Source organism: Leptopilina boulardi, unplaced genomic scaffold (genome assembly GCF_019393585.1).
Source record: "Leptopilina boulardi isolate dan_hultmark-lab unplaced genomic scaffold, ZJU_Lbou_2.1 LbouV2_328, whole genome shotgun sequence".
In the NCBI taxonomy this organism is placed as follows: Eukaryota; Metazoa; Arthropoda; class Insecta; order Hymenoptera; family Figitidae; genus Leptopilina; species Leptopilina boulardi.
In genome coordinates, this window is record NW_026137894.1 from 327,935 (window position 1) to 349,458 (window position 21,524).

Consider the following 21,524-nt stretch of genomic DNA (forward strand, 5'->3'; position numbering starts at 1 on the left):
GCAAATTAATTTCCATTACAACATCTATAATTACGGTTTAATTTTTTTTACGACTTAATTTGTTTTTGTTTTGTTTTTGCTAAAAAAAAATTATAAAATCAATTTTAAACGGTGGTAGAAATTACTATTTTATAATTATAATAATAATTAATTATGCTTTTAATTATTAATTATTAATGAAGAATGATTTTTTTTTGGTTTTATTTTCTAAATAAAATGATATTGGGTTACTGACCTGTATTTCTCTTTATATGAATTTTATGTAATATAACTGCAAATGAAGAATTATTGCAATTGTCATTGAAATTGACTCATTCTTTTCTTTCTCATTCAAAATGCAAAAATGTGGAAATTACTATAGACTTGACGTCAATTATTAATTACCTGGCAAGTATTATTACTATGAAAATGAGTGTTTTGTTTTCATTCTTTATAGTACTATTTAATATCTAAAATCACTCGAATTGAAAATATAGCGTTATGTCATTTGATTTTTCATTGAACGATTTTAATTTCATTAATAATAAATCAATTTTTTTTCGTTATTAATAATAAATAATTTATTAAGTGGGGAATAAATTATTAATAAATAAACAATTGCTATATTAATTAAGATATTTATGTGGTAATAATTATTTATAAATATAGTAACGATAAAAATCACCCTACATGTAATAATAATATAGTAATTTAGAATGTAATTAAACAAATTATGAAAAAAATAGATATTCTAGGAATATTTCCATTACTATATAAATATTATCGTAAAGAGATTTAAAAAAAAAATTAAATTCCCAATTTTTTAATATCTACTGTAAATGTTTAAACCTTCTGTTTAACGTTTACTGATTATTTTGTGATACTTTGCATTTAGTGCTGCCATATAACGACAAGGTTAAACACACTTTGTGTTCTACTTTATGTAAATTTCTTAGTTTTAAATTGGAACACATAAATTTATATACATTTGAGAATATCGAACTCAGTAAAATAAAATAAGAAATTAAAAATTCTTTATAGTTTACTTTTTCTTTATAATACATTTTTTCAAAACAATTTGAAAATTTCTTGCTTCTTTTTCAACGATTTACGAAAACATTTTTTTTTTCTAAAAATTATTAATTTTTTATCTCAATGATATCATTTGCAATATGTTTATTAATTTAAAAAATTGTATAAAATAAATAAAAAATAAATATATTTGTTTGTATCTTTGAAGTAAAATAATATGTAAATCGCGAATATAATTTTACATTTTATTGTAAAAGTTCAAAAAGTTATCGCTGTTTATAGACTGTTCGTCTCGTTAATATTGACCATCTGGTCAGAACTCTATTATATGTTTTATAATTTTTTGATGAAAATAATTTTATTCTTATTTTAAATAAGCAATTTAATAATAATAATAACAATAATTTATAATTAATTAATAATTTATAATTACTATTATATTATATTATCACAAACAGAAAGTAGTTTTAATATTCAAGAAGAAGTGTTAGGAAAAAAATCTGTAAGTCAAAGTAGCTGTGTGGTCTGCGTATACGACTCGCGTTCCAAGGGTCCTGGGTTCGATCCCCCATGCGTTATAAATTTTTCAAAATTATTCTTAAGTGTTTTATATTAAACGATGCATTGTTGACCACTCTCCCCCCTTTAAATATGTAATTTAAATAAATAAGAAATACTAAAATAAAATGAAATAGAAAAATTATATAGCACAGGAAACATGAGATAGAAAGGTGTGATTATGAAATAAAAAAAAAGAGAACAATAAACATTTGTGAGGAGTGTGAATAATATGATTAGTGAATCTAGAGAGGAAGAAAGCTTAATTGAACAAACGATCTGTCCAAAATGCAATCACTCTCCTTATATATATATGCATTAGAGGCAGTGTGTAATGCATCGTTATACATTAACTAATTTACTAAAGCTGATTCCACGTGGGGTCATGGAACCCATGGGGACGTCTGTGAATCTACTTCTGAGATTCTCCCAATGAAATTCATCAATATGTATAATGTCAACTTGGATTTTACTTTAATAATTTTGTTTTTTAATTAGAAATTTATAAAAATTAAATTAAAAAAAATTTTTATACGAAAAACATTTTTTTTTTTTAATTTACATAAACCAAATTTGCCTTTTCCTTAAAAATCACGTCGATGAAGTTTACAACGTTTATGATCAACGATTTAGTAGAAAAAATATTTTTCTATTCAAATTATTCTTGAATTTTGTATTTGAAAAATTAGAAAAAATATTTTTTTGTAAGATAATAGAAGAAATAAAAAAAAAATTATTGGTTTTCAATTTATAATTTCTAGAAATATTTTAGAATAGTTTTATTCTCTAGTTAAGTATTTCCAGGAATTAAATTTAAGTACCTATATTACAATATTAATTATTATTTACAAAAATATAAAAATTTCTTTCTTGTAAACAAATTTTTAATTTTTTTGAAATTTTATTTTAATTATTATAGTAGGTATATACCTACGGCAGTATATATAAACTTTCGTTTAAATTATTAAAAAAAATAAATAAATATCAAAGTTTTTCCTCAAAACTATTTTTTAAAATTTATATTTAATTGATTAATAATAAGTCGCCAATCACGAGATTTGTTTGAGGAAATTTTTTAACGTTTATAATTATAATTATATAGATGGTTTTTTTACTTCATTTTATCGAAGTTCTAAATTTCTCTATTTTTTTCATAAACTATTAGAGAATAAGGAAAAATTTGTTTTTTCCTTCTGCTTTCAAAATAAGTTGTATAATAAATTTTCTACATATTAATAAATAAATTATAATTTTAATTATAATAATTATATATAATTAATTAATTAATAATAATAATAATAATAATAATAATAATAATAATAATAATAATAATAATAATAATAATAATAATAATAATAATAATAATAATAATAATAATAATAATAATAATAATAATAATAATAATAATAATAATAATAATAATAATAATAATAATAATAATAATAATAATAATAATAATAATAATAATAATAATAATAATAATAATAATAATAATAATAATAATAATAATAATAATAATAATAATAATAATAATAATAATAATAATAATAATAATAATAATAATAATAATAATAATAATAATAATAATAATAATAATAATAATAATAATAATAATAATAATAATAATAATAATAATAATAATAATAATAATAATAATAATAATAATAATAATAATAATAATAATAATAATAATAATAATAATAATAATAATAATAATAATAATAATAATAATAATAATAATAATAATAATAATAATAATAATAATAATAATAATAATAATAATAATAATAATAATAATAATAATAATAATAATAATAATAATAATAATAATAATAATAATAATAATAATAATAATAATAATAATAATAATAATAATAATAATAATAATAATAATAATAATAATAATAATAATAATAATAATAATAATAATAATAATAATAATAATAATAATAATAATAATAATAATAATAATAATAATAATAATAATAATAATAATAATAATAATAATAATAATAATAATAATAATAATAATAATAATAATAATAATAATAATAATAATAATAATAATAATAATAATAATAATAATAATAATAATAATAATAATAATAATAATAATAATAATAATAATAATAATAATAATAATAATAATAATAATAATAATAATAATAATAATAATAATAATAATAATACTAATAATAATAATAATATAATAATAATAATAATAATATAATAATAATAATATAATAATATAATAATAATATATAATTAATTATATATAATTAATTATATAATATAGTATAATATAATACATAATTATATGCCTCCTTAAAGGAAGAATTATAAAATGAATTGAAAAAAATTTGTTTAATACATTGAAGAACAAAATTTATTTATTTAAAATAATTTTTTAATAGATTTTATATTATCAATTAATTATTTATAATCAAGTTATTATTAATAGTTAATTAATTGCACTTACACATTCACTTTCATTTTTATTTACACAAAAATTATTTTTTTTCAACTTTTACTCTCACTCACATTTTACAATTACAAAATTTTTTTTTGTATATTTTTATGCTTTATTTTAATTACACTGAAATTTACTTTTATGAATCTCACTTTTATTCACTTTTAATTATACTTAAATTAATTTTTTTTTAACTATGAAAAACGTTTTTTTAATTTACTTTTTTTTTATAAACAATAAATAGTGAGGGTGAGAATAGCAGTTTATGAAAATGAATTTTAGTGTAAGTGAAAGTGTAAAAAAATGATTTAATAAAATTGAAATAAAATGAAATAAAATGAAATAAAATTGAAATATTATTCTAGTCAAAGTAAAAGTATAAGTTTAATTACAGGAACACTGTTTTCAAGAGGTGGAAAAGTGATCAGTTTCGACCCTTGATGAAAAATGAAACATTTGAAGAGATTTTTTTTTTTAAATTAATGCAGTTGCTTTAGCAAACAAAGTTTTTGCGTCATATTCTTTTGTAAATTTGTGCAGCGGTATACCCTTTTCGTCTTATCTTGCATAGAATTTTCATTCACAAAATGTTTAATCTGACAACATATTTGACAAAAAAGTAAACCACAATATTTATTGCTGTATGAAGTATTTTTTTTTTTTAACAGTCTACTAACAAAATATTTTTAGTCTCTTAGAAACATTCACGAGAAGAGTTTTAATTATTCAACTCTAGTTACAGTATACAATTGTTTCCAAAACAGTATGTATTTTTATTTTAAAAAAATAATTTCATTAATTCAATTTAAAAAAAATTTATATTTTCTTGTTCGATCAACAATTTTTCTCTCGAATAAAATATTTATTTAATAATATATAAAACTCTATTTATTTCATCAATTAAAAATTTTCTACTGTGCGAATATATTTATAATTTTATTATATATTTATTTTCAAAGTTTATTGTACATTATTGTTTGTAATTAAAAGAATTTCTTTTAAATTTTCGTAAGTTATTTTTAATTAAAATTTTTCAAAAACAAATTTTTTATTCTTCTGTTGTATTTTAAATTTTCGAAGGAAAAAATAAAATATTTTTTTTTTTGTACACGTTTACTCTTGTTTCCTGTGACTGTATAACGTTTATTGAGAGGAAAAAAGTGGATTGAGTTTACCAATGATTTTTCTTACGTGACAATAAAAGAAATATTCGATATCACGTGAAATATTTGAAGTTGGTCTAACGGGTCTCGGTAAGACGAGTTCAATTACGTGGTAATTTTGGTCAATGATAACTCGTGACTTTGAAGTTAGCTTCCTACGAGCCCTCATCGAGGGAAGTCGCCTATTACTGAACGCCATTGTACAGTCGTCGCAACAAATCTCTCCAAAAAGATTTTAATAACAATGTATATGTACATAATATACACATAACTTATTGTCATGTTTCACGCGCGATTTCAAATCGAAATATAACGATTAAATTTGAATAAAGCTGAAGTACGCAACGTTTATGATAAACGATTTTTAAAGAAATAATTTTTTAAAATGAAAAATTCTGTATTGCCTAAAAAATATTTTTTTTATAATTTGTTGATTAATAAAAACTACAAGAAATATTTTTTAGGCAAAAAATAATAGAATTTTTCATTTTAAAAAATTATTTCTTTAAAAATCGTTTATCATAAACGTTGCGTACTTCAGCTTCGTAAATTTGAAACATTATTATTATTATGATTAATAATAATAATATCAATATTTTCATTTAATTCGCACGTTTTTTTTCAGGATTAGAAAAAATTAGGAAAAAGTTTCACATGAGAAAAAATGACAAAAATTAAATTTAGAAATAAATTACTTACCTAATATCAGAGGAAAATTGAATTTTTGTAGCCAGCATTACTTTAAAAATTTAATAATTAATGACAGCCAATGAAATAGCCAGGAGCTCCGTGTGGGCGTCTGTATTCCTGCGCCAAGGTTGTTGCGCAAAGGCGTATATATATATTGAACTTAAACTTCCAATTATCTTTCTAAAAACAAAGACATTTTTATAAATTTTTTTTCATACTTCATAATGGCCTAAAAAATTTTGTTGGTTTTATTTATATAAAATTTTTTCAATCTAAAATGTAGTAAAAAAAAGGATTTTTTTAATTAAAATTAAAAATTAACATATTGAATACTAAAATTGAAACTAAAATGAATATTCATTAAAAAAATAATTTTTCTTTAAATTAACATTTTTAGGTTAGGTGAATAATTCAATATAGTTTCTAATAAGCTTTTTAAGTTATTTTAAGAGAAAAAGTTATATTTTTGAGGTTATGTTACACCACTTGTAAAGTTTATAATTTACTTAGAGAGCGTTCAAAAATTACGTAACATTTTTTGGGGGAGGGGGGGGGGTCAAGCACTTTGTTACGGACAGCAGAAAAAATGTCGCTAATGTATGCAATAACGTGTTACATGGGGAGGGGGAGGGTCAAAATTAAAAAAAAAAAAATGTTTACGTAATTTGTGAACGCTCCCTTATTTCTAGTTTTTTTTACCCAAAAGAATGTGAAAAATACATTGAAAAGATGCACTAATATACACTTATTTACTTATTGAAAAACAATTTATCGAAAAATAATTAATTTTAAAAAATATGGCTATAGTTACTCTGAAAATACGTTGGTGAAGTTTGCAACGTTTATGATCAACGATTGAAAAAAAAATAATATTTTTCACTCAAAAAATAATAACTAATTTTTTGCCTACAATTTTTTTTTTTCAAAAAATTATTGATCAAGAAACGTTGCAAAAAAAAATTTTTGGATAAATAAATAAATAATTTGCATAGAAAAATATTATTTTTTCTTCTCAATCGTTGATCATAAACGTTGTGAACTTCACCGACGTCTGATTATCCGAGTTTTTTAGTTTTTCACATTTTTCTCTTACAAAAATTTTTTACATAAAAAAAAGAAAAAAAAAATTAATTTTTGATAAAATTGAAATATATTAATTGCACGTGTTACAAAATTACCACAAAATTAATTAATTCCCTTTAACGATACATAACCACAAACATCCTTGAAGACATTATTAAATATCTTATATTGAAATAATATAATACGATTAAACTGAAAAATAAAATTAATGTAAAAACTATACCTAGCATAATAATAATAATAATAATAATAATAATAATAATAATAATAATAATAATAATAATAATAATGAAAAAAATAATAATGTTATCTCAAATCTAAATAATTATTTACTTTCTTCAAAATAGATTTTATTTGATTCAAATTTTTATCTGGTTCAAATAAAAATGTTATTTGAGATAAAATACATTTTTTTTTTTAATAAATAGTTTGAAGTCAAAATATACTTTTATTTAATTCAAATGAATTAAATTTAATTGAAATAAAAAATTTATGAATGCAATAATTCATTATTTACATTGTTGATAATAATATGTTAAAACAAATGTTCACGGAAAAAATTCTGTCGTTAAAATTGAAAATTCTTATTAAAAAAAAAAGTTAATTTCATAAGGAAGAAATGATTAACTTATATTAAAAACGATTGAATCGAGCCATTTCCGGTTTGTGAAAGAAACAAACTCTCGGCAGCTTCATTTAAAAGTCATCATTATAAATTTATTCATAGCATATTAAGATATCCGGTTAACGTAATTAATTAAATTTTGGCAAAGTTAGTTCTATCAAATTAATCAAGAAATTAATATGGAACACTGTGAAAACAATATTTTTAGTTTTAAACCCTATAGCGTATGTTTAATTCAAATATATGTACTTATCTTTGCTATACAGTCAAACATATTTAAGTTTAATTTAATAATATATTTTTCTTGATAAAAAACTTACATTTCATTTAAACATAAATTTAGAAAATAATACTTTGGACCTTTAGGCATTCGAACTTCTGTTTTGAAACTTTTGTACTCCAATCTTTTGTTAAATTCAAAATTAGTATATTCTTGATATGCAATTAAACATATTAAGATTAAATGAAAAATAATTCTTTAGTTTATCTAGTACATTAATTTATTTGTATTATATTGCGCACTTTGGATAAAAATATAATAAAATTTAATACAGAATAAACTTTAATTTAAAATCATCTTCAAACGATACACGAAAAACAATTTTTTAGGTTAAGATGGTTAAGATTTATGTCAAAATCTTACTGACAATAAATATAAAATAATCAGTGGAATATCTGAATTGTGACACTTTGCAGGGAATGGTAGCTTTTTACGATGCATGGCGGGGAACTAGAATAGAGAAAAAGCAGGGTGAAGCAGATGTCAAAAATATAAATATGTGGCATATTTAGAACGTTCTACTTAAATTTCAGTTGAAATTAACGTGGACCCATTGTAAAGTAACCCGTATTACAATTTTCATTCAAACAAATAATATTTTTAAACATTATAATTAAGTAAATTTAGTATTAAGAGGGGCGCTCTACTTTAAGGCTGCGTCTACAATAGATTAAAAAATTTGTAACGATCGTGTAGTGTAAAGTCGTGACCTAGAATATTGCAAATTAACTGCTGTTAATAAACAAAAACATAACCTCAAATTCAGATTTTTAATATTAATTTAATTATTAATTTTAATTTTCAATATTAAAAATCTGAATTTGAAGTTATGTTTTTGTTTATTAACAGCAGTTAATTTGCAATATTCTAAGTCACGACTTTACACTACACTACACTACACGATCGTTACACATTTTTTAATCTATTGTAGACGCAGCCTGTAGACGCAGCCTATAGAAAGTCAAAAAATGTGTAAATTTCAGGAATTTTTTTTCTCAAACGCATTGAAATAAATTGATACAAGTTTTTGTGAATGTTTTCTTATATATTTAAACCTTCGAAATATAATTGATAAAATATTGGTAAAAAAAAAGTTCATAAGTTTAAAAAATTTGTATCAAACTAAGGGTTCAAGTAAAAAAACATCATAATGCAATTTATATTTATAAATATTTATTTGGTGGTTGGTGGTGGTAATTAAAAAATGGTAATTTAAAAATCTTGTTTATTTAAAATACAATTGAGTAAATATATTATTAACAATTATAATATTGAATATAAAAAATATAATAAAATAAAATGCACAGGATATCGTGCGTCCAGTCCATTCGGTTTCCTGTGCCTCGTTAAAAACATGCGTCGATAAAAAAATAAATGTATCTGGAAAATAAAGAAAAATTATTGTTACATGCACAATTATATACATATAAAAAAAAATTAATTATAATTATAAAAGTGTTTTACTTACTTAAAAATTATTTAAAAATAAAATCCATCACGACTTCTTTTTTGTAAAATTAAAACCCTCCAGTTTAATATGTCTCTTGATTTGTTTAATTTTTTTCCAACTCTTCGGCTTTAAAATATTTTTTTTTACCCGCCTCACCTCCAACTCTCCAAGGTATCATATATCACTTTTAATCTTTTGATTGGCGGACCCATTTTCGCTACTTCTTCTTCGCAACATTTGTGGAGGGCCGCCAACCCGGTAGGTCCGGAGAGTTCACTATTTTTCCTTTTAAAAGGGTTTCTTCGTTTAAAGTCCCCTGTGGAAGGCACAGCATGCATTGTGACTTTCTCGGGGGGCTTGGAGTGAACCTCCTCTTGAGGCGGTTATGAGTATTCTAAAATGATGTCGACGTCATAAAACTTATTCTTCATCAATTCGTCGACATCCTTTAAAATTGCTAAAAAATAAAGAATAATTTTTGTTGAATTTAAAAAAAAATGAGATTAGGTTAGTCGACGTTGCGTTACAGACGCAGGTGACGGTAAAACTACGAAAGAGTTTTACTACCCCTTATGAAAATTCCTTTTGATAAAATAATGTTAAAGCTGAAATGTTTTCAGTATAATGTTTTTTGTATAATATTTTCGCGATTATAGATAATTTTTTATAAGAAATTCATTATCAAATTCTTTTTCTCAAATAATTATAAAAATATAATTATTAGTGACTCTGTAATGAAATCATTACAATTTTATAATTATGAAAATGTAATTATAGAAAATAAAATATTATAATATTTTAATTTTTGCACGTGAAAATTATATAAATAAAAACATGAGGGCAAAACCTCATATAATAAATTTGTTGATTTAAAAATGCATTTACTTTAAAGTTCTTTTTTTTAATGTTTTTAAATTTTCAATTAATTTTTTCTTTTACTCAATTGAAATTAGTTCGAAGCGGAATATCTTATTTTAGTAAATAATTTGGTTTGTCGATTTTCGTTAATTACAAAGACCTGGCCAATCCACGGCGCAAAATTAAAGAACTAAATTTGAACAGCTGCAGTGCCGACATTCTCCTTTTTTTTGCTCGATAAAAAATTTATTCTAATACCTTTAAAACTTACCTATTTGTATAATTTCATTTAACGCATTTTAATAAAGACTATGCGAGTTGTTTCTAATAAATTTTTCGAAACAAGTCAATTATATGAAGCTTCCCTTTTAAAATAACTACTTTTGTACATATTTTAACTCTGTGTGTAATTAATTTTACTCTTTTTAATAAAATTAATAAAAATAATTTCTTTCTTCTTGACATTTTACTTCAAAATTAATTAAATCAACTACAAAGTCTGAAACAACTACAAAATCTCATTCTACCAAATGGATTCTTGGGTCATTCAACTACTTTTCTTGCGTTTTGTTTTCTAAAATACTTGATAAAAAAATTAAATATATTGTACCCTTTTTAATTTAATTGAAAATTTCTTCAAAGTGAACATTCTTACTTTAAGAGAATAATATTAGAAGCAATCGGAGAAAAAAATGTATCTCTTTCTTTCAGAATCAGAGTAAAATCTACATCAAAAGGGGAATACTTTTATTTTAAGCGGATAATGTTAGAAGCAATCAAAAGATAAATTTTCCACTCAATATGAGATTTTTTTTTCTAGGTATAAAATTCTGATTTTCAATGAATTACAAAGTAGCGGTTATGGTAAATTTTACTCAATTGAATGAAAAATGTCTTTTTCTCAGGTGTATATATCTATTTTTTGACGTCCTTCCATTTTCAAACAATTGAAATCGCGATTTGGGGTGTTCGCTGATACTCGACCTGACAATTTAATTTAAGTCTCGTATAAGAGAAAATTACTATGTACTGTCTATTGTAATAGTGAGGCTAATGAGTTTATAAATTGACCCACAGGCTTCACTCACTGTGTTCTGCTAGTGTCTATTCAGTTTGTGACTCAGTGCCTCCAGTGACAATGGCGTGCGGTTAATTTTAATTTTTTTTTTTTTTGCCACAAATGTTACTTATATATTATTATAAAATTTTTGCAAATTTCACCTAACTCAATGAATTTTTGAAAAAAATTTTTTTTTTTTGTGAAACTATATTAAAATTTAACCATACTGTCTCATAAAAAACCAATTTTCTTTTTTTGAGAAAAATTCTAAAATATGTATTCTTATTACAAGAGGATCAAATTTGTCGACGTATAATATACACGTGCGTCTCTTTTAAGATGTTGGACCGTAAGCTTTCAAGTAGGAAATACCAGTCCAAATTCTTCAATTCTCTCTCTCTCTCTTCTTTGCTGTGTTCGAGAGTTGAGTTTTATGTAGTTTTCTGAGAAAATCGATTGACTTTAAAAAATTTATTTTGTGCTTTTTTAGTGCTTTCATCAGTGATATTGCATTATGATATAAAGGCAACAAAAAAAAAAAAAAAAAATGAAACAAAAGTTTTAATAAATTCTCAACGCAAATAGTTACAAGTCCTTCAGATAAATTTTTTATCTATTACGATTTTTTGGAAATTGAAATTTTCGAAAGAAAAAACAAGAAAATTTGATAATATTGAAGTTTTGAAATTTTGAAAATTGAATTTTGTAAAAAATTTCTTGTACTGTACAAAAAGAAACGAAAATGTCGAATCAAACATCGAAAAAAGAAAATCGTGAAGAGAGTCTTCTTCATCTTCATCCAGAAGGGACTGAGGAAGAAGTTGATAAAGAATGGGAAGAATTCTCGCGACTTTTGACCAAATTTAAAGAAAGAAGAAGCCAACCCAGGTAATTTTCAATTTCAATCAAGATATTTTTAACGAAAAGATGCAAATTTTTCTTTCCTTTTTTTTAAAATCATTTATAGAATCTAAACGAAAATACTTATTGTCCAAATAAATGATACTACATATAGAACAAATGCTGTAGTTTTATTAAATTAATTATTATAGTTATAAAAATTTAAATAAAACTTTTAAATAAATAAAAATAAATAAACATATTATAAAAATAGAATAATGTACTAAAAAATTTTTTTTTTAAATATTTAATTAGAAATTAAATATACTTTGTTGAATTATTTTTTATAATTCTCTGAATAAAGGGGTCTAAGAAGCAAATGAATTATATAGATTTTGTATGAGCCAAACGTTTTGAACGTTCAAATGAACGAAATTTTTTTTACAACTTCTTTAAGTACAAATTTTATTATATAAAATATTGTTTTAAATATCTAAAAAGAAGTTATTAATTTAATAATTAATTAATTTGACGTTTTATTTTACATAGCCATCATAATTTTTAATAATTTATAGATTGAAAAAAATATTTCGTTCATTTGAACGTTCAGAACTTTGGCTCATGATTTTGTTTTATTTACTATTTCACTGAAAAAAAATTTGAATACCTGGATCAAATAAGTCGACCGACGCTCGGACGAACGCTCTATTACCAGTCAAGTAGCAGTGACAGCCTGTGGGCGGCTCACTGCTACCCGACTACCATTAGAGCGTGCGTCCGAGCGTCGGTCGAGTTATTTGATCCGGGTATTCATTTATTTGATTCAAATAATCGGTTACTTGACTATTTATCGAATAAATATCTATATACTTGAATTAAATAATTTTTATTCTAATCAATTAAATAGTATTTTGATTCAAATGCAGAAATTATTGGTTCGAATACAGTTTGTTTAATTCAAATAAAAATTATTTGGTTCAAGTAATTATTTATTTGATATTATAGTCAAGTAACGAATATTTAAAACAAATAAATTTTTTTTCAGTGTATTTATGTTTTAGTTTTACCTTTATTAAAAGTTACTTTTTATTTATGGAAAATTAAAGTCAGAGTAATAAATGTAAATATATTAGTAATAATAATAATAATAATATATTTTCTTTATTTTTCCAGCATTTATATCAAAAAAGAAAATTCGGGTGCTTGATGATAAGTTGCTCAAAATTTTAGAAGTTCATTTTCATTCTTGAATTTTTTTTATTATAATTATAATTATAATTATAATTATAATTATAATTATAATTATATAATTATAATTATAATAATAATTATTATTATTGTTATTATTATTATTATTTGAAGTATTTTAATCAGTTGTTATGCCTGCGTGCGACGTTCCTTATTTTCCAGTCAGTGATACCAATATAATCCTGAAAAGTGAGGTTATATTTACCGTCTTTAGTTTACGCATTATGTTGGTATCCTTGATTGGAAAATAAGAAACATCGCGCGCAGCCATAACAGCTGATTAAAATAAATCAAAAAATAAAATACAATTTTCTAAAATTTTGAGCGTTAACATCAAGCACTCGCGAATTTTCTTTTTGGATATGAAAGCTTAAAAAATAAGAAAAATTTTCAACTTTAAGTCATTTTATTTCGTTTAATCATTCTAATAGTCAATTTTTTTAATGTTTATTATTGTATCTTTCAAATAAACAATTATTTTTATAACGAAGAAAGTTATTGCTTTAATATTTTCTATAGTTAAGGAAAGTTTAATAGCTCTAGCCAATTGTCCCTTATTATCAATATATGTATACCTGTTTAGAAAAAAATAACAATTTTTCATAAACAAATTAAATTTTTTTAAATTTAGACTCGATGTTTTTTTTTAATTTTTTTTATTTTTACATACATGAAAATAATAAGAAAATTTTGTAATAAGTTTTGGAAAAATTTTTTTTTTAAATTGCGTATAAATTTAAAAAAATTTAATTTGTTTATAAAAAATCGTTATTTTTCTTAAACAAATTCAAAAAAATTTTTTTCGTTAACATATTTTGAAAGTCGATGAAAAACTGAAACTTTTTTGTATCTTGATCATAATTCCTAAATTCAATATTTTTAGACTTAGATGACATTTGAAATTAATTGTATTTTTAAAAAACTCGAAAAAAATCAGATTTTTAAAAATACATAACTCGAAAATTTGAGTAGTTATAAAAAAAAAATACGTAAATCTTTTTTTCTTTAAAGATCGAAAAAAATATATTTACCGAATTTAAAATTTCATAGATAAATATTTCAAGTGCAATCGCCCATATTGTATATATAAAATTTTAGACCAAAAAATCAGTTTTTATGAAATATTTTGAAATGATGATTTACATCAATAGTTGGTATTGAAAGTTATGTTCATTCTCTTTGTGTGTATTTTCACTTCAACTTTTCAAAATATAACCTTTAATTTTTTGCTTCTTAGTTCCCTTTCTTCAGGGCGCATAACATATATGAGGCATTTTACGTGTAATATTTTACGTCAAAAAATTTTTTGACTTTTTTGAAATTTTTGGGGAGATAGAGGGGGGTCAATTTTATCAGTTTTCCCTGACACCGCCTACTATTTTAAATTTTTATGTCTATTAATGCAATAAAAAAAAAATTGGCAGGTATGTTTTTTTAAGGTTTTTTCATGCTCTTTCCAATGGTGAATTTCGTTTTTTAAAATTTTTGAAGTTTGACCTTGATTTTCTATAATTAAACATAAATTTGCTATTTTCACTAAAATCGGTACTTTTTTTAAAAATAAATAATTGCAAACGAAAGCTAAGGTTTTTCCCGATCTATATATATAAATTTTCAGAATGCCGATTTTTTTTGGTTTCGCCGACATAAAATCTTTGACATTTAATATCTCGAAAACAAAAAAAATCGGCACTCTGAAAATTTATATACAGAGCGTAAAAAACCTCAGCTTTCGTTTGCAATTATTTATTTAAAAAAAAACGCACCGATTTTAGTGAAAATAGCAAATTTATGTTTATTTTAATTATAGAAAATCAAGGTCAAACTTCAAAAATTTTAAAAAACGAAAAAACCTTCAAAAATTTTACTACTACTTACTATCAGGTAGGACAACAATTTCCCCAAGTTTCACTTTTTTTTGAGAAATCAATTTTTTAACTCAGGACATTACACGTAAAATGCCTTATATACAAATGTAATTGTTAATTTTGACTAATATCTATTGTTATATTATTTGCAAGACCTCAAGCGTTCTACCCTTGTCCTCCATCAAATCTCGACGATGATCAACAATATTTCGATCCTTTCGACTACTTTAACACTGTTGTAAGAATATAATATTATTTCACATCTTTAAATAGGTAATGCTTTTCATTTCGTGATTTTGATAACTTCAAAATCATTCCTGCCAAGTATTATAATTTTTAAAAATAATTTAGATAAAAACTAATATTATATAATTTAATTGGAATGAAAATAATAAATATTATTTAATATCCCTAAATTTGCTAGTGCACGATTTGCATACAATTTTCAGTCATCTAAACACTTGTCTAACATATGTTTTCAATGAGACACTTTATAAACTATAATTTTAAAGTATAGCTCAGATTATAATGTTGAGAGATTTAAATAAACTCTTGATAATTTTATAGTATGTATTTTTTAACTAATAAAATTAGTCATTTTGTTTTTTACTAATTATTAGTTATTTTAACTAATTCAAATTTAGAGAAATAAGAATATAAAATACATGGATAATATTCAAGAACTGAAGATGACATTTTTAAATTTAGAATATATCTTTTTTTTTAATTGCGTGTAGAGTTCACTGCCTCGAAATTCGTTCACGTGACATTTATACAGAGACTTACAATTAAATAGGCATTTAAAGTTCCTGAATCTTTGCCAAAAATCGAGTGTTGAATATCTGAATAAATTCTCATCTCACATCTTTCTATATACTCGACATTTTGTCCAATATTTAGCTTATAAAAAAAATTTTGAAAAAAACCATAAGAAAAAATTTTAATTCAAATGTATATTACAGAATATTTTTAAATTAAAATTTTTTTTCAAATTTAATCGAATGTTAACGTGTTTTATATAGATAACGAATTTAAATATGGTGCTCATAGTAGTGAAATAGAAAAATTGATAAGTTTACAATTCGATATCGTATATACATTTCCGAAAATTATTTACAAAATACAAAATCCGGTTTATTCTCGAATTATACGAGAATATACCGGATTCGAAGAAATAACCTCTCGTGACAAATATATTGAAAGCCACTTTTTAGAAATCTGATCACGCATCTTCATTAAATTTACATGTTCTCAAAATTTAATATAGCATATAATTTTTTAACTCTAATTTAGATTTTGCTAATTTTATACACAAAAATGCAAACGTAATGAAAATTTTTGTTTAAAAATAAAAATAAATTTTAAAGGGAGAAATAAATTAATTGAATATAATAATAAATTTCTTTTTTAAAAGAAAAAATATTAGTAATATTCATAATAGAAGGATATTAAAAATTTTTACAAAATCGAAGTAAAAAAAAACAAATTGTAAATTCAGATGTTCATTATACATGAACATTTTGCTTCCTCTTTACGATTAGCAAAAAAATTTGCTTCCTCGTGGAGAAAGCATTAACATTGAAATAAACATACAAAAGTAATATAATAATATAAACATTAGAGTACCTATACATTTGAGTAAAATTTAAAGAATTAATGGAAGTTAAAAAATTCATATTTTAACCGAAATTTCTGAATATTAATGAAAAATAATTTATAATTATTTACAATTATATCGATTCGTTTTAATGCAAGGAACACAATTATTTTATATTTAAACTTGAATTTAAATAAATATAAAATTTTTCAGCTAAAATGTGCGTATTTTCTATTTTTTAACTTTCATTAATTTATTAAATTTACCTCAAATGTAAATTTTATATATACCAATTGATTCGTTTTCATGTAAGGAATACAATTATTTCATCTATAAACTTAAATTTAAATAATCACAAAATTTTATAGCCAAAATGTGAATTTTTGATTTTTTAACTTTTATTAATTCTTTAAATTTAAATTAAAACTATACTTTATATATACTGATCGATTTGTCTTGACGTAAGGAATACGATTTTATTATATATAATCTTAAATTTTTCTATTTAAAAATTTTTTCGATTAAAAAAAAAATTTTTTGAAAAAAGACGATAACATTTTTTTTTTTGGTTATTTTTTAAAATCCTTTGGTCTGATTTGAGATATTAATATGATAAATGAGCCTACCAAATTTTATCTTGACTTTGACTTTGAAAACCATATTTATTTATCATTGAGAGTTGTACATTAAAGTTATACAAAAATTTCTTAATTCTAAGATATATGTATATTCAGCGTCTGTTATTTTAAGTAACTTATCTGAATGTTTCTTTATTTTATTAAAGTTTATATATTTAATAATATTTATATTTTCTTTGTTTGGGTAAAAACCAAATTTTATATAAATCCATTTAAACCTGTTAAAGTTATCTTCTAAACAAAAAAGGGATCCACACACACATACATCAGGACAATTGATCAGGATCTCATATAACATGTTTCTATATAGAGAAAAATTTGTTTTCGACACTTCGAAAATTTTTACAAACGACAGGACTACAAAGCTTCCTCCACGAGGAAGCAAAATTGTGGAAAATTTTTCGCAGAATTGACCCGACAGTCTCAAATTAAAACCTCAATGGAAAAAAATTATATCGATTTTATTTTTTATATATTTTTTATGTATGAGGTTTAATGAATAAATATTTATAAAAAAAATTTGTCAAATTTTTTGGTAAAAAAGTAAATTAAAAAAAAATAAATAAACTATACTGTAAAAGTTGATGTTGAAAAAAATAATTGGCATCATTTCTTTAAAAAAAAAAAAAAAATCACCGATTTGATGAAAAGACAATTATAAGAAAGTTGGATAGTAAATTTCACGTGTTTATTTAAATTAGCCTTGAATCGGAGAGCGTGAGTCGACCTCGTCGAATATTAAATACGCATAGAGACAGGTGGCATCCAGTCATATGACTGTTTCGAAAGGAATTGATTTGCAGTTAAACACCTCGTGATCGACTTTGGTCAATAAACAAACACCATTTTTTTTATTTTTTTTTAGAAAAACGATCATTTTCACGTGCAAATTCCGAATATATATTACACATTACATTACATGTGACTTGATTATTATACATATTAATTATTAACAAATTGTAAATTATACACGTTTTATAGAAATTCAAGAAATCGTTAATGTTTAAAAAAATATATTGGTCATTATTTCGATAAAAAATAATTAACACCTCTAAATGATGTAATTTTTATAATTGATTGAAATTTCACTAATGATATTCTTTAAAAATTTAACTTTTATTATTTTTCACTAAAAAAAAATGTTATTTAAAAAAATTATAATTTTTTAAAATTATTTTTAACAATGAATTGTACGGATTTTTTTAAAAATTTCCCACTAAGAAAACGCAATATTTTCATTTTAACCATATTATGTTTAATTCAAACTTATATCTTTGCTATACAGTCAAACATATTTAAGTTTAATTCAATAATACATTTTTTTGTTGATAAAATATATTATATTAAAACATAATAAATTTTGTTTAATTCAAAGTTAGTATGCAATTAAACATATTAAGATTAAATGAAAAATAATTCTTTGGTTGATCTAGTACATTATTTTATTTGTATTATATTGCGAACTTTGAATAAAAATACAGTAAATTTAATACACACAGAATAAACTTTAACGTAAAATAATCCCCGAACGACGATATACAAAAAACGAAAAAACAATTTTTTAGGTTAAAAATCCTGTCAAAATCTTATTTTCTAATAAGTTTTTCATTAACATTTTTACTTAAATAAATATTATTTTAACTAACGATCATAACCGATCTAAATCAAAAATAAAAATAAGAAATCAGAGATTTTTATTTACTGGGGTTAAAGTTCCTAAGAGAACTGCGTACCCGAAACGATAGTTTATATATTTTATAATGTTTCTTTTGTAAACTTAACTGTGTATTTTATGAACAATAAATATATTTTTCAAAGTCAAAAAAGTCAAAACCTTATTGACAAAGGGTGTTTTCGGAAGCTGCTGTGAGTATACTGTCAGTATACTGTCAGCAACTCCCGAAAACACACATAAAATATAAAATAATTAGAGGAACATCTAAATTGTGAAAGTTTAAAGGGAATGGTAGCTTTTTTTGATACATGGCGGGTAACTAAGGCCTGAGCAGAATAGAAACGTAACCGGAATCGTAATTGCAAACGCAAGCGGAAGAAGTTAAAGAAGGATAGACATATTGTTTGTCCTTCTCTAACTCATTATTCCAGTTGCGTTTGCGGTTACGATTCTGGTTACGTTTCTATTCTACGTTGGCCTGAACAGAGAAAAGCAAGGTGAGGCAGGTGTCAAAAATATTAAGATATGACATATTTCGGACGTTCTAGTGGAATTCCAGTCGAAATTTAAGGCCAAAGCAGAATAGATTCTTGAACGGAAACGCAATTGTGAACAGAAACGTAAGATAATGAGTGAGAAAAGAATAAAGATATTTGCTATCCTTCTCTTACTCATTCTTACGTTTTCGTTTACGATTGCTTTCCCGTTCAAGAATCTATTCTTGCTTAGCCCTTTAAATGAACCCATTCTAAACTAACCTTTAAATTTTAATCATTTTCATTAAAACAAACAATATATGTTTGAAAAAAATTTCTAATTTTTATTTAAAAAAAAAAATAACAATTTTTTATAAAGAAATTAATATTTTTTCTTTCAGGTAGTTTAAAAAAAATTTTTTTTCTTTAAATACAATATCTGGGAATACTGAGATTTTGCAAAAAGTTTTGAAGTTGACCTGTTAAAATTTTGTATTTAAATAATTTGTTTAAAAAAAATAACCGTATTCCTAAGATATTATTGCAAATATAAGTTTGTGAATCTTTTGTTACAAATTAGCTTAACTTTGTTGTTATTGTGTTAATAAATCACCATAATATAATGACGCTGAAGAGCACTTTGTAATAATTAAATTCGACCTTGATAAGTCGCTAATAATTGTTCAGTGATCTTACATGAGTCCATTGCCAACTATTTAGCGCCAATTGTCATTTAAAAATTTATTCTTATACAGGGTTAAAAAACTTTTGTCTTACTTTGCAATTTGTTTCTTATTTAATTTTAATTTTTTTTATTAATTAGTTCAAAATTTTTTTAATATTAAATAATTATTACTATTATTTTTTTTAATAATTATTAATAATTACTTGAAAATTTAATAAATATAATTGGAATTTAATTTTGAAAAAATTTAAAAAATTACATTTTTTTTAATTATACGTAATAATTTACTTTAAATATGGGAGAAAAACAAGGAAGTCATTTAGCTGACATTGCAGAAGTTTATCTTCAATTTACGATTATTGTTATTCCGTAAATGTAACGATAATTACTTTTTTTTTTGTTTAACACAAAAAGAGAAAAAAGCTGGAAAAATTTAAGTTTCACGCTTACTGCTCTCAGAGAAAAATTTTGTTTGAACCAAATATATACAATCAGGTATTTTATATTAACACATCCAGAAAACAAGATTTCTTTGATTTAAAGAAACTAATTTCTTTGCTTGTTTTTTTTTCTTTCAAAATAACATTTTCTTTGAAACAAAAAAGCTTCTTCGTTTCAAAAAAATTTCTTTGAATGAAAGAAATGTGTATTAAATAAAAAATTTCTAACATAGATATAGGGTCATAGAAACATTTATTTGAATTAAATAAAAAATTTCTTTGAAACGAAGATAATTTTTTTTTAATCAAAGATAATTTGTTAGAAACAAATAAATTTTCTTCTTTGTATTAAAAAAAAAAAAAAAAAAATTTCAAAGAAATTGATTTATTTGAATCAAAGAAATATTTTTTCTAGGTGCACAATTTTTCGGTTATTTCAAATAAAATTTGTTTGATTTTAATAAATATTTTTTGAACTAAATAAACGTTTGGTTTATTTTAATAAATTTTTTGATCGAAGAAAGAATTTGAATTAATCATATAAACTTTTGATTGTATCAACCAAATGTATGGTTTTTAAACAAATTTGTTTCTGAGTGTGAATTAAATTAAAAAAAAAATTTTTAATACAGAAAAGCAAATAGGTAATTTTATTTTGACTTCCATTTTAAATTTGATTTTCACTTTTACCTTCACTTTGATTTTCCTTTTTCTATCACTTTCATTTTGACTTCGAATTTGACTTTGACATTTACTTTGATTTTCACTTTCATTTTCATTTTGATTGGAATTCTCCACTGAAAATTTAA

General features: G+C 22.2%; 1 protein-coding gene across 8 annotated transcripts in view; it reads left to right on the forward strand.

Annotated features, from left to right (window-relative positions):
* Positions 1-21,524, forward strand: part of LOC127285037 (chloride channel protein 2) — a 76,774-nt gene that overhangs the window by 29,567 nt on the left and 25,683 nt on the right. The window contains exons 1-2 of one of the 8 annotated variants that reach the window (XM_051310805.1): positions 11,311-12,136; positions 15,358-15,442. The exons of the other annotated variants lie outside the window; for them this stretch is intronic. Coding sequence (XP_051166762.1) covers positions 11,991-12,136; positions 15,358-15,442 — 231 coding nt within the window. The 5' untranslated portion in view covers positions 11,311-11,990. Of the gene's footprint in view, positions 1-11,310; positions 12,137-15,357; positions 15,443-21,524 lie in introns of those variants that run through there. 8 annotated transcript variants of the gene reach the window in all.